The sequence below is a fragment of the Carettochelys insculpta genome, chromosome 29 (genome assembly GCF_033958435.1).
Source record: "Carettochelys insculpta isolate YL-2023 chromosome 29, ASM3395843v1, whole genome shotgun sequence".
Classification (NCBI taxonomy): domain Eukaryota; kingdom Metazoa; phylum Chordata; order Testudines; family Carettochelyidae; genus Carettochelys; species Carettochelys insculpta.
Window position 1 is genome coordinate 13,940,229 of NC_134165.1, and position 12,315 is coordinate 13,952,543.

Consider the following 12,315-nt stretch of genomic DNA (forward strand, 5'->3'; position numbering starts at 1 on the left):
GCCCCCGTGCAACAGCCACTCAGCCCTGCGAACTTTCACTTTCCCTGCAAGTCGCTGGTTGTCACAGCCGATCATGTCAGCCACCTCCTCCGCTGCCTCCCACGCGTGTCCTGGGGGAGCGCGGCTGATTCATTCACACAGAAAGGAACCTTCTTCTAGAAGAGCCGTTAATGAGAGGCACCAGCGGAACACAATGTCTCTGCTTTTCATCTCCGTGCGTTGGAGAGATGCTAGAGGACTGGAGTTTTGGGGTGGGTTGGTCTTTCTTTCTTTGTGTGTGTGTGTGCGTGTGTGTGCATGTGTGTGTGTGGATTTAATGGCTACTAACGTGCTGCTTTTGTGTGAATGAAACCTAGCTCGTAGACTCACTCCTTCCTCGGATACAATGGCTTAAAGATGCACCCCTTGTCCTTCCTGTGGCTCTGATCCTGGTGCGGGCAGGTGTTTCAAATGTGGCTGGTGCAGTGGGGTGGCTCCTGTAGAATATGATGTGATCCTGTTGTAAGTGCAGATGTCTCCCCTTGAAAGGCAAGTGCCAGGCTCTGGCATACCTGGCGCAGCTGCCCAGGGTGTCTCCAAACACCCGCTGCGGCTCAGATACTCTCCCTGCTTTTTCCAGATGAAGACTGCAAAGGGGCCGAGTTTGTGGCTGTACAGCTGAGGGCTCAGAGGTGCTCTGCAGGGCTCCCAGGGCCGTGCTGCCCGAGCCATATTCCAGCTCCTGTAGAAGGACATCTCCCTCTCATCAGCCAGCTCTGGGCCGGGTCCAGGGCAGAGTTGCGGGAAGGAGGGGCTCTGGCCAAGCTGCCCTGCACCAATCCGTCTTAGCAAGGCTGGGCTGTGATGACAGAGCTTGCTGGGCGTAGCTGTCGCTCTGTGCCTGTGTGCAAGCGCCCCTTTCCTGGTGGAACGTTCCAGCGGGAGGAAGGCTCCTGACGGAATCAGTCATGTGGGGGTCCCCCCGCCCCGAGCCCTGCCAAAGGACGCTGGTTTCGGGCTGCTGTAGTCCTTGTTGCGACTGGCTGAAGTTAGCGACCCCTGCTGTCCAGAAAGGGCTCTCTTCAGCCCTAGTGTGCAGCCGCAGCCGCAGGCAGCAATCTCCTCCAGGCTGTGGCCTAGGCGAGAGAGTCAGCCCTGAACGCCCCTCGCCCATACATGCGAGTTGAGGGCAACCGGGGGAAGATGGTTTGCAGGCCCCTTGAGGGAGCCAAGAGCCCGTTTTCCAGATTGCTCTCAGACCTGCAGCGGCCTCTGAGTGTCCGTTTGCTGCCTGGCACCAGAGCGTGAGCCTGAGAGCTGTGGGGACAGCTTGTGGAACAGCCTGAGCTGTGGAGCTGGTGCCGGCGAGCAGGTGGCTGGGGCCACGGCCTTAGATGTGCTGGGATCTCTGCTAGTGGCTTGTCCCACTGCTGCCTCTCTGGGAGGAGAGAACCTCAGCTGAACTCGCGCCTCTCTCTTTGCCACTCTTCAGCACGCTGCCTGGAAAGTTACGGGATTGCTGGTGGTTCTGTGCCCCTGTCCTGCTTCAGAATGAACCCTACCACCACAAGGCAGGGGCCTGGGGACTATGTACTTTCTCAGCAATAACCTGTGCCTTGGCTGTGCCCTGAGCACCGCCTTTGTTTGCACCCAGAGCCATAGCTGGAGGCGTCATCCCTGTAACATAACTGGCATTGCCACGTGTCCAGGGATCAGGAAGGGCCGGAGCTCTCCTCTGCTCCCTTCCTTTTATTTTCCCAGCGAGATGCTTTTTTTAAAACCCTGGAGAAGACCCCGGCTGGTGGTTCCTTTACCCCAACCAGTTTGTCATAAAAGAGCTATGGAGTGGATGGGAGAGACTCCCAGGAGATCTACCTGGCTCAGAAGGTCCCTATGCCAAACGCCCCAAGCTCAGGTGTGGGTGGTGAGCCACGTGACTGGGGAGGAGCTGTGGTTGGACAATTCTGCACTCTTGCAAAAGGCTCCCAGGGGCCAGTGGAAAGGGAGCAATTTATTGTCACTGGAAACTTGCAGCGTAACTACTTTTTCCTTCAAATTCAGAATTATCGTGCACAGGAACACAGAAACAGTGTGAGACAAAGCAGGCTGCTCCCTAAAACAAAGGCACAGTCCAATCCCCTTTGCACTAGGCTGGCTCTTTGCAGGCTGACTGCACGAGCTCCCAAGGCTGCAGGCAGGATCAAGAAAAGCCTGGAAATGTAAAGTGCAATGTAGACAAGTCCCGTGTTTCCAGCACCTGGTGCTATGTGGCCTCACTGTCACCTGGGCGGTCAGTTTTACAAATAATTGATAGTAAGCGAGAACCCGAGTTTTGCATGCAAGCCTTGAGTGTCTCTCCCATGTTCCTAGCTTCCAGTTGCATTGAAAACCATCTCCAGAGCCCAGTTACCCGTGGTTCACAGTCCAGCCGGAAGGGCCTACTGAGTGGTGTTCCCAGGGCTCAGTCCTAGGTCTGGTCCCATTCAGTGTCTTCATCAGTGATTTCGATAATGACCTGGACAGAGCACTTGCAGCACATGCAGACAATACTGAGCTGGGAGGGGTGGCAAGTGCTTTAGAGGACAGGCTTAAAATTCAGAGTGATCGGGACAAACCGGGGAAATGGTCTGAGGGAAATAGGATGAAGCTCCATAAGGGCAAATGCAAAGTCCTCCCTTTGGCAGGACCGGTCAGTTGTACACGTACAGGGTGGGAATGACGATCACCAAAGGAGCACTGCAGGAAGGGGCCCGGGGGTCCTATTGGATTACAAGTGCAATATGAGTGAACACTGGGGGCAGCGGGAGGAGAACGCCAAATATAATTCCGGGATGTATTAGCTGTCGTATTGTAAGACAGACAAGGCAAGTAATGTTCTGCTCTACTACGTGCGGACTGGTTATTGCATCCGGTTCTGGGTGCCACAGGAGAGACGTGGAGAAATTGGAGAAAGTCTGGAGAAGAGCAATGGAAATAATGAGGAAAGGTCTAGAAAACAGGAGCTGAGGGGAGGTTGAAAACCTTGGGCTCATTCGGTTTGGAGAAGAGAAGACGAGGAGGGCTATGGAAACGGTTTTCAAGTAGGTAAAAGTGTGGCAAGGAAGAGGACAAAAAATTGTTGAGGGTAAGACAAGAAGCAACGGGCTTAACTCGCAGCAAGCGGGGTGTAGGTTGGAAATTAGGAAGAACGTCAGTGGTTAAACACAGGAACAAATTACCTACAGGGGAGTGGAATCTCCATCATTGTTCGTCACCCTCCTGCCCGAATGGTCTGGTTATTGCTGCCTTGCCTTGAGTGTGGGAAACTGGACCAAATGACCCATGAGGTTCCTTCAGGTTCTACACTTCTGTGGTTCCGAGTAAGCTTCCTGTGCGTTGAAGTCTTGAAGTCTCGACCACTGGGTTTCCAACCTGCATTTTGCCAGAAGGATTAGCAGTTCTTCGCCAGCATTTCCATCCAGTGGCAAATGCAACAGGAGCCTGTGTATAAAATGGCCATTGTCCTGGTGACCAGATTCCTGTTCCCAGTATCCCGCCAAGTGAACCAGAACCAATAACTGTGACTTCAATGGGCAGGGTAGGTGTGAAGTTACAGCAATATTAGCACGTGACTTTACAACCCAGCCCATCTCCTGAAGAAGTAAATCACAGAAATAAAACTCTCCCTCTTGTGCTTGGGATGTGGGAGCTGTTCCTGGACTCACATTCTAGTGATTACTATTTAAACATTTGGCATTGCCAGGCCAGTAGCTGCAATAAAAGTGAAATGCTTGTTTTGTGTTCTGCTGGGCTACACATTAATGTGGAATGAGGCTGAGTTAGCCAGTGAATAGTATCAATTCCTGTGCAGAGCCAGCGATCAATAAATCTTTGTTGTAGCTGAAGCTTTTTCAGCCACGTTCTACCAAGGTAACTGCTAAAACAAGGGGATAAAAGTTAACAGTGCTCCCAAGCTCTGTGCTTGCTCTTTGTAGCTTTTTGCAGCGGTGGAGTGGCCATCTCGGTCCTGGAGATCAGAGGGACCAAGTGGGTGGGGTAATAATTTGTCTTGGCCCAACTGCTGGTGTCAGAGACCACCTTTTGAGCTGCACAGAGCTCCTCTTTGAGGTTTAAATATAGGCTTTTGCTGTTCATGTGGTCTCCGTGCCAGGGCAGACTAAGCCAGATTTCCTGTGCATTTATCCACTGCCGGTACATCAGTAGGACAGAGATCAGGCTGTATGCTGCAAGTGCAGCCATGCTACACTCTCCTATTTTGGAAGAACTGTTGTCGATTTATCCAGCGCATAATTTAGAAGAAGCCTGTTTAACATACTTGCTCTGAGGCTTCATTATCTACCCATCATCTAAGCCATTGATTTATATGATTGTTATTAGGTTTCAGAGTTAACCGCTCTCTTGATGACTGGATGTGTTGCACTCTTGCATCCAATTTGTTGCTTCAGGCTGTCTGCAGGCTCAGGTAGACTTTGAAAGGGTTTCGTTGGAACCACATGGGCTAGAAACTGTTGTTATCTGTCAAAAACTTGTGTAGTAAATCCTGCTGGAAAGGGAGCCATGCGGCGCTGGAGGACACTGGGCCTCGCCCATGCAACCTGTGGTCTCTTCCACACTACGAGTTAGGAGCCGATGTTCTGAGCGGAAGTTTAAGCAGGCGGGAAAATTTAAATCTAGCCCTAATGATATATTTATACTAATTACCTCACCTGGCTCTTTTGGTCCATAGCTGTCAAAGCACTTTACAAAGAAGAAGAGTGTCACTGCCCCTATTTTGCAGATGGGGAAACTGAGGCGGGGGGGGGGGGAACAACGACATGATTAAGTGACTTGCCCAAGGGCACCCAACAGGCCAGTGGCCGAAGCGGGAATTGACTCACGGTCTCCTGAGTCCCACTCCCTGTCCACCAGGCCATGTTTCTCCGTGGGGCGTCCTTTGCCTTAGTAGCGTTTTGGTTGACCCTCGCCACGCCTTGCCACATTGCCAGCACAGCCACACATCTGTCGAAAGCAAGCTTGAGCCTTCGGTGCGCAAGGGGGAATGGCCACAGCCACTGGCAATGCGTGAAATAAAGCAAGTTTGCCTCGTGCCCGTCCCCACCGACCGCTGCATTCTGCAGCGCGGCCGGCGTGTCTGTGTGGACTGAGCTGGGTATAAGGCAGGCCCTCGGAAGGTGACCTCAAGAGAGTCAGGCCTCCAGTCGGTGCTGGATTAAGGTATTTCAGGCCTGGCCACCTGGATCCATGAGGTTACATCTGCATCTTAGCTTTCATTCAAACCTGCTGCGCTGGGGGGTGAGCCAAGGCTCTGAGCAGGGGGCAGGCTTTCTCTGCCATCGCTGTATTGTCATTGGGACGCCTCACCTCCCAGCTCTCTTCTGGGGTGGGTGGGGGCTGAGATAGGGGGCTTGGGCTCCTTAGCACTTTAGAAGACCTCAGAAGTGCGCCCGGCCCCTGTTGTGCTCCACCCAGTGGAGGGACGGGGGGCAGTAGGTGCCCCAGAATAGGGCTGGGGCTTTGAAGTGCCCCTGGGCATGTGCTGGATTGTCTGAGTTCGATCTGGCTTACAGTTTTCGGCCCCAGGGAGAGCTCCACAATGGCTGTGCTGTCGTGGTCAGGAAGCTTCGGGCTTGAGCGTGCTGGGGGCAAACCGGGGTGGCCTCAGAGAGGTGGCGGGTATGGAACCAGCTGGTGGCAGGAAGCTGGGCAGGAGTCGAGGTGCCTGAACTTTGCCCCAAGGGATTTGCTGCAGGGAAAGCCGTGCAGGGGTGTCCCTGGAGGCATTTGAGCTCAGCAGGGGCAGATTGCGAGCAAGGTGTTCGAGGCCAAGCTCTGACTTGGATTGCCCCCATCAGCCTGACTCCCTCTCCCAGCCCCATCTCCTCTCCCCCTGCAGGTGCCCATCGCTACGCTGCATCGCACTGAAGATGTCTAGCAGCAACACCACGCAAGAGACCCTGGAAATAATGAAAGAGTCTGAAAAAAAGCTGGTGGAGGAATCTGTGAACAAAAACAAATTTGTATCCAGGTCGCCGAGCAAGGACGAGGTTGAGAAGGACGGGGAGGAGACCAACGTCCGGCAGGAATCTCAGGTAAGGGCCTGTTTCCTCCACCAGTGCCAGTGCTCCCATTACAAGAAGCGCCGGCAAACTGGCCCCCCAACCGCTTGGTGCGTTTGCAAAGGCTGGAAGGAGTGGTGGGAAGTGCCCACCTGCATGGTGGGAAGACCCTGCTGGGGAAGGGGTGCGTGGGTTTCGCTGGCTTGCCGAGACGGGTGTGTGATGGAGTGGGGGGAGTGCATGGGTGAGTCAGGCTGGATGTCCGAGGCAAGCAGCAGCTCCCAGTGGCTAAGGATGACCCTGGGGCTACAACTGGCAGGTGACACCTCTGCCTGAACAAAGGGCAGGGAGGAGCTGAGCTGGGTTTTTGAATCGGGGGGGCGGGAGTGAGAGGCTAGGAAAAGGGAGAGCTGGAAGGCAGCCAGCCTGAGGAGGGGGAAGCTACACCCCAGAGGGGCACCCCTCGGGGTCTTCTCCCCAGGACAGGTTGGAAGGACTGTCTCTGGCTGCTATGCTGTTGCTTCTGTGAGAAACTGGACATCTGTTGCCTAATAAACCTGCTGTTGTACCTGCTGAGTGAGAGTCTCTCCTGCCAGCAGACGGGGTGCAGTGCAGGGGGACCCCTGAACCCCATCACAGGGTGGTTCAGAGCTAGCCGGGTGCGGGCAGGGAATGGCCATGTTCAGATTACTGGGCAGGAGGGGATTTGTCCAGCTCCGAAGGAGGCAGGAAGAATGGCCGCCCTGCTGCCGTGAGTCATTGTCCCTCGATGGCTGGGCAGCTTGAGGTGCCTGTCTTGGGCCCCGTTCAGAGCTCAGCCGGCCCTTGGTTTATCCCGCTCCTGCCAAAAACCCCAGCCTCGGGTGTGCAGCTTCCCCTGCCCAGGGGCAGCTTGGGGCTGGCTAGCAACAGTTGCTGAGCGGAGGGGTGGCTGCGGCTTCGCTGACGGGCAGAGCCCTTGCAGCAGCTTTGCCGCCCAGGGGAGGGTCAGTCTGTGGGGAGGGCACTGAGCGCCTGGTGGTCGTTGCCTTTGGCCATTGTCTTCACTGCTGGGCTAGTGCTTGTTGCTCACAAACAACTCAGCTCTCCTGGGCTCGGACTTGGGCTGAGAGCTCCCTGCCGAGCCAGGTGTCTTTGGCAGCTCCCAGCCAGCTCGTCCGTCAGGGCTGGCTTGTGCATTCGGGAACAGTCCCCGCCCCCTGGCAGATTGATTACCTGGGCCCAGCTGCGATTCGCAGCAATGCAGCAGCACTGTCTGGAACCGGCCCTGCGAGGTGGGTGCTGCACAGAGACGGACGCATCGGTACGCGGGTCAGATGGCATTCGCCGAGCAGACGCTTGTGCTGCAGGGCTCGGCCTCCAGCAGCTGTCGTAACAGAGCGCGCTCCGTCAGCGCCCACCACGTGGCAGCGCCCAGGGCTGGCCAGATGGCAGGCGTCTCTCTGCAGCTTCATCCCTCGGGGAGGACAGCCGCGCCTTCGGCTCGCAGGAGGGCACCGCCCAGACCAGCTGCCTCTGCCGCTGCGGTGAGAGAGGGAGAGCAAACCAGCCCCGGGAGTACACCCTGCAGAAGGAGCAGCATGCGAGGGTGTGACACCAGGGCAGGCTGGTTTGCAGAGGCTGCCTGCCCCTCCCTGAGGGCGTGCTGGCTGCCGAGACTTTCCCCCAGCGGCCGGACGCCACACTGGACGGGGGATGTTGCCTATCTGCCTGGGGGCATGAGGCTTCCTGCAGGTTGGCACAGCACTGAGATGTCCCTCCATGGCTTGGCTGGAGCCAGGCAGAGGCAGCTGCTGGGGCCCTGCCGAAACCCACCCCACCGGGATGGTGAAAGGCCCCGAGGACTCTTGGCAAGTGACTCCCTACTGCCTGTGTGCCGGCATTGTGGTGTATTGCGTGTATCCGAGTCGTGAGAGCCCGCGGCGCAGCTGGGAGCCCACTGTGCCAGGCACTGTGCAAACGGGACAACAGGCTGGTCTCTACCCCACGGAGCCGACCATCTGGCCTAGCGGGTGGAACTGACCTCTGCGAGTAAGACGAGAGAGGACAGACGGGCACCAACAGACAGAGGAGTACAAGGATATGACCAGAGTGGCTGTCTGGGCTTTCAAAGCCTCGGTCAGGCCACCTGAGGACGCTGGGGGCTCTGAAGTGACGCCGGGCTCTGCATTTCATGTTACTCCTTGAGTCTCCGGCAGGCTGGCACGGCCGGGGAAAGGCCTTTCTCCTCCCCGTCCCGGCTCACGCCGTCACTGCTCCCACGTCTCCGTCAAGGCCGGGACGCGCTTTCATGGCTACGTTTTGGACTCACGATCTTTCGCCATGGAACAAAGGGGTGTAGCTCTGGCCAAAGCCCGAGGTTAGTCCTAGCCACAGTCCTTGCAGCTAAGCTGTGGGCAGCACAGGAGCGTCACCGTGCAGCACACGGGCCACCCCTGCGCCCTCGCTGAGCCCAGGCAGTGCAGGTCTGTGTGAGACTCCAGATGCCTCCTGCTGTGGGAGCCAGTGGGGAGAAATCCATGGGAGGGGCCCAGTGGACAGGAAGAAGCGCATCCTCGGAAGGCTGAGAGCTCCCTGAGGAGGTCGTGGGCGAAGCGTGGCAGCGCTGTGCGATCGCTCGGCAGCGAATCTCCTTGGAGGATGCTCCATAGCAAGTTGTACTCCGGCCTGTCTTCGGACACTGGGCGCGGTTTGGACAGCGTTTGCTGGACGGACACACGCACGCCCGTCCTGGCAGCCTGTAGCCCTCTGCTCTGGTCTCCCCGAAGCCGTTCTCCTTCAGGACTGCCTCCTCCGGGATGAGGCGGGGTGGGAGTCAGGGCAGGGGGGTGAGGGGCTCAGGGATGGGGGTGTAGGGGTGGCAGGCAGAGCAGAGAGTGGGGAAGAGCTCTTGGCAGGACGTGGAGGGGCAGGAGTCAGGGCAGGGGCTGGGCGGAGGGGGCCATACAGCCCATCTGCCGGCTTCTCCCTGGGAGCAGCACGCTCCACCTGCTGGCCACTCTCCAGGCTGGCCTGGGGGGGCGGTGGGGGCCACACGGCCTCAGGCAGCTGCTCCCTGGGCAGCCGGTGTGGCAGGGGCCATGCTGCCAGTCAGCAGTCGCTCCCTGGGCTGGTGCATGGGTGTAAATGTCCCTGCTCTCCCAGCCCTCCCGTTCCGTTGATATGAAACAGTCGCACTCCTGGCACAAGCAAACCCCGGCCTTGCTCTGGGGCACAAGACGAGGCAGCAGCGTGGACCCTTCCCCTGCAGGGAGGAGCTCCTGGACAGAGTGTGATGGAGTGGGGGGAGTGCATGTGTGAGTCAGGCTGGATGTCTGAGGCAAGCAGCAGCTCCCAGTGGCTAAGGATGACCCTGGGGCTACAACTGGCAGGTAACACCTCTGCCTGAACAAAGAGCAGGGAGGAGCTGAGAGGGGTTTTGAATCGGGGTCGGCAGTTAGAGGCTAGGAAAAGGGAGAGCTGGAAGGGAGCCAGCCTGAGGAGGGGGAAAGCTACACCCCAGAGGGGCACCCCTCGGGGTCTTCCCCCCAGGACAGGTTGGAAGGACTGTCTCTGGCTGCTGTGCTGTTGCTTCTGTGAGAAACTGGACATCTGTTGCCTAATAAACCTGCTGTTGTACCTGCTGAGTGAGAGTCTCTCCTGCCAGCGGACGGGGTGCAGTGCAGGGGGACCCCTGAACCCCATCACACAGAGAGACTCACAGACAGACGCACACACGCGACTAGAGTAGATAGCAAAATGATGGCGATTGCACCGGCGTCTGTTTAGTGAACGAGCCGTTGGCCCAATAAAACGTTCCTTCTCTCACCTTGTGTCTTTCATACCCTGGGAAAAGCTCGGGAAACCCCTCACAGCCAGGCAGCTCCCTGGGCCCCCTCAGCAGTGCAGCTGTTCTGTTCCTGGGGTGCTGAGGGGCCGCAAATGGGCCGGATTTACCCGTTGTGTGCCGTACTCCTGTCCCGTCTTGGGCTGGGGCCTCGTCACAGCCTGCTGCCCAGGCCTGCCCAGACCTCTGGTGCTGGCGTAGCTTTGGTTGGCTTTGTGATTAAGGATGACAAATTTGGGAAGGGAGATTAACCGTGTGCTTTGGGGTTTAAGCTAATGTCTCATTATTAAGAGCCAGGATTAGCCCTGATGCGGGGGCCGATTATCCCATATCTGCTGCTGGGGGTTCCTGCACTGGCAGAGACGGGCGCGGTGCACTGGGTGGGCTGAGCCAGTCTGCTGGTTCCTCTGCAAACGTTTGCCTCCTTGGGTCTGACCAGCGGCTGGGGGCAGCCCTCTGTGCTGTCTCCTGGAGCCGCCAGCGAGGGTTGGCCTCAATGCGCTGCCTCCGCAATGGTGTTGGGGCGGCTCAGCTGCGTGGCGGAGGTGCAGATCCAACCTCCCACTTTCTCTTTCCTCTCTCCACAGAGGCGGACGTCAAATCATGGACACTCCCGAAAAAGAGCCAAGGTAGGGGACCTTCCTGCCTCTCCCTGCAGGCCTTCAGCTGGCGTTCTGAGCCTCCTCGAGAAAGAGGGTTTGAGTCCCACGCTGACGCCCCTCCCTGAATTCTGCATCTGGAGCCTGCCATTAACCCGTTTCCTCAGCTGTCCTCAGGCACCATGCTGGCTTGTTGTGCTCTGTCTTATTACAGAGGGACCCTGCAGTGAAGCCTCTGGGACCCTGACAAGCCCCCACTGTTCTGTGCTCTCAACCCTATGCCCATACCCTCCGCAGCCTCTCGTGACTGGGAAACTCCAGACAGGAATTTGCTTGTCTGATGCAGCAGGTGTGGCGGCTGCTTAGCTGTAGACATCTGTTCTCTGCCCAGCGAAGGAAATTCACCCCCTGACTGACCTGGCAGGAGAGTGGATTTTCACCCAGTTAAATAAGAGTGAAAAACACAAGTGGAAAATAGTGTTTCACGGCCATGTAATTGCACCTGCTCTGCTCTCCAGAGGATATTGTGGCCGAGACCTCCTGTCACATAGATTTCAACCTGTAGTTCCTGCTTCACTCCCTTGTATTTCACAGCAGAGGTCTAACAAAAGTTTGAAGCCAGACAAGTTGAGAGTACAAATAAGGGGTGTGTTTTGGCAGAGCAGGGTCACAAGCCCCTGGAACGACTTACCTAGGGCTACGGCGGTGTGATGGGGTTCTGGGGTCCCCCAAGCTCTGCACCCTGTCCGCAGGCAGGAGAGTCTCTCACTCAGCAGGAAAACAGCAGGTTTATTAGCCGACAGGACACAGCATCGTACAGAGGAGTCAGTACAGCAGGCAGAGACAGCCAGTCCAATCCATGTTGGGGAGAGGAGGCCCCGAGGGGCCCCCAGAGCCGGGGCCTGGCCCCCTCCTTGGTCTCTCTCTCCCTCAGCCCAGACTAACTGCTTCCAACTCCCAGTTCCAATTCAAACCCCTCAGGCTCCACCTCCTCCTTTGTCTGCAGTACAAAGGTGTTACCTGGTCGTCAGGGTTACCCTCAGCAGGAGCCCCACACCCTCTGTGAGCCACTCACACACACACACAGGTATCCCCCACTTCATCACATCTCTCCCCCCTTCCAGACCGAACTGAGCGGGGTCACTCAACTGGTGACCTGGGGAAGTTCGGGGCTCTCCCCTTGTGACAGGGCATTGGCTGTACCCTCTGTTCTCCCCTCGATGTGCACCACCTCCACATCATAGTCCTGCTGGGGGAGGCTCCAAGTCAGGAGCTTGGTCTTGGCCCTTTTCATGTGATGCAGCCGGGCAAGTTCCTTTAGTTCCCTTGGGTTGGTTGGTCTTGCTGCAGCACCAACAGATCAAACAGGTCTTTTGTGGTCTGGGTCCTGCCCCATCTGACCACCAGTCCATACAGCTGCTCCAGCCAATGTCTGGAATTCAGTTACAGTCCAGTAACGGAAGGTACAAATGCTTCCATCCTTGGCATTTAGCCAGACCACCACAATGGCTGTGTGCCTCAGTTTCCCCTTCCATGCCACACAATAGGTTTGGAATGTTCCTTCTCATGTCAGAGGTTGCAAGACTAGTTACAGGGAACAATGGTGACATTTCAGAGTTACAGACTCCTTTAGCATACAATTTATGCTTCTACATCAATGTCATCATGTCACATGGCTCTTTTTAAACATTCAGTGCATGGTACAATTCTACAGCTTTTGGTAGCAGCACCCCTTGGTTACAGCAGTCAGCGTGAGTAACAGAACAAACCCATTGCAACTGTACATTTACGTTGCTCTTTGGTAGACCACAACTTTTGTGTAACCTCCTTGAGAATCTGGTATTTTGGGGATAAA

At 56.6% G+C, this 12,315-nt stretch overlaps 1 protein-coding gene across 11 annotated transcripts in view; it reads left to right on the forward strand.

Annotated features, from left to right (window-relative positions):
* R3HDM2 (R3H domain containing 2) overlaps positions 1 to 12,315 on the forward strand; it is a 102,736-nt gene that overhangs the window by 55,598 nt on the left and 34,823 nt on the right. For 10 of the 11 annotated variants that reach the window (XM_074979404.1, XM_074979403.1, XM_074979405.1 and 7 more), the window contains 2 exons: positions 5,873 to 6,068; positions 10,449 to 10,490. In XM_074979404.1, the coding sequence (XP_074835505.1) occupies positions 5,904 to 6,068; positions 10,449 to 10,490 (207 nt within the window). In that variant the 5' untranslated portion in view covers positions 5,873 to 5,903. Of the gene's footprint in view, positions 1 to 132; positions 252 to 5,872; positions 6,069 to 10,448; positions 10,491 to 12,315 lie in introns of those variants that run through there. The other variant, XM_074979406.1, reaches the window with a different exon arrangement.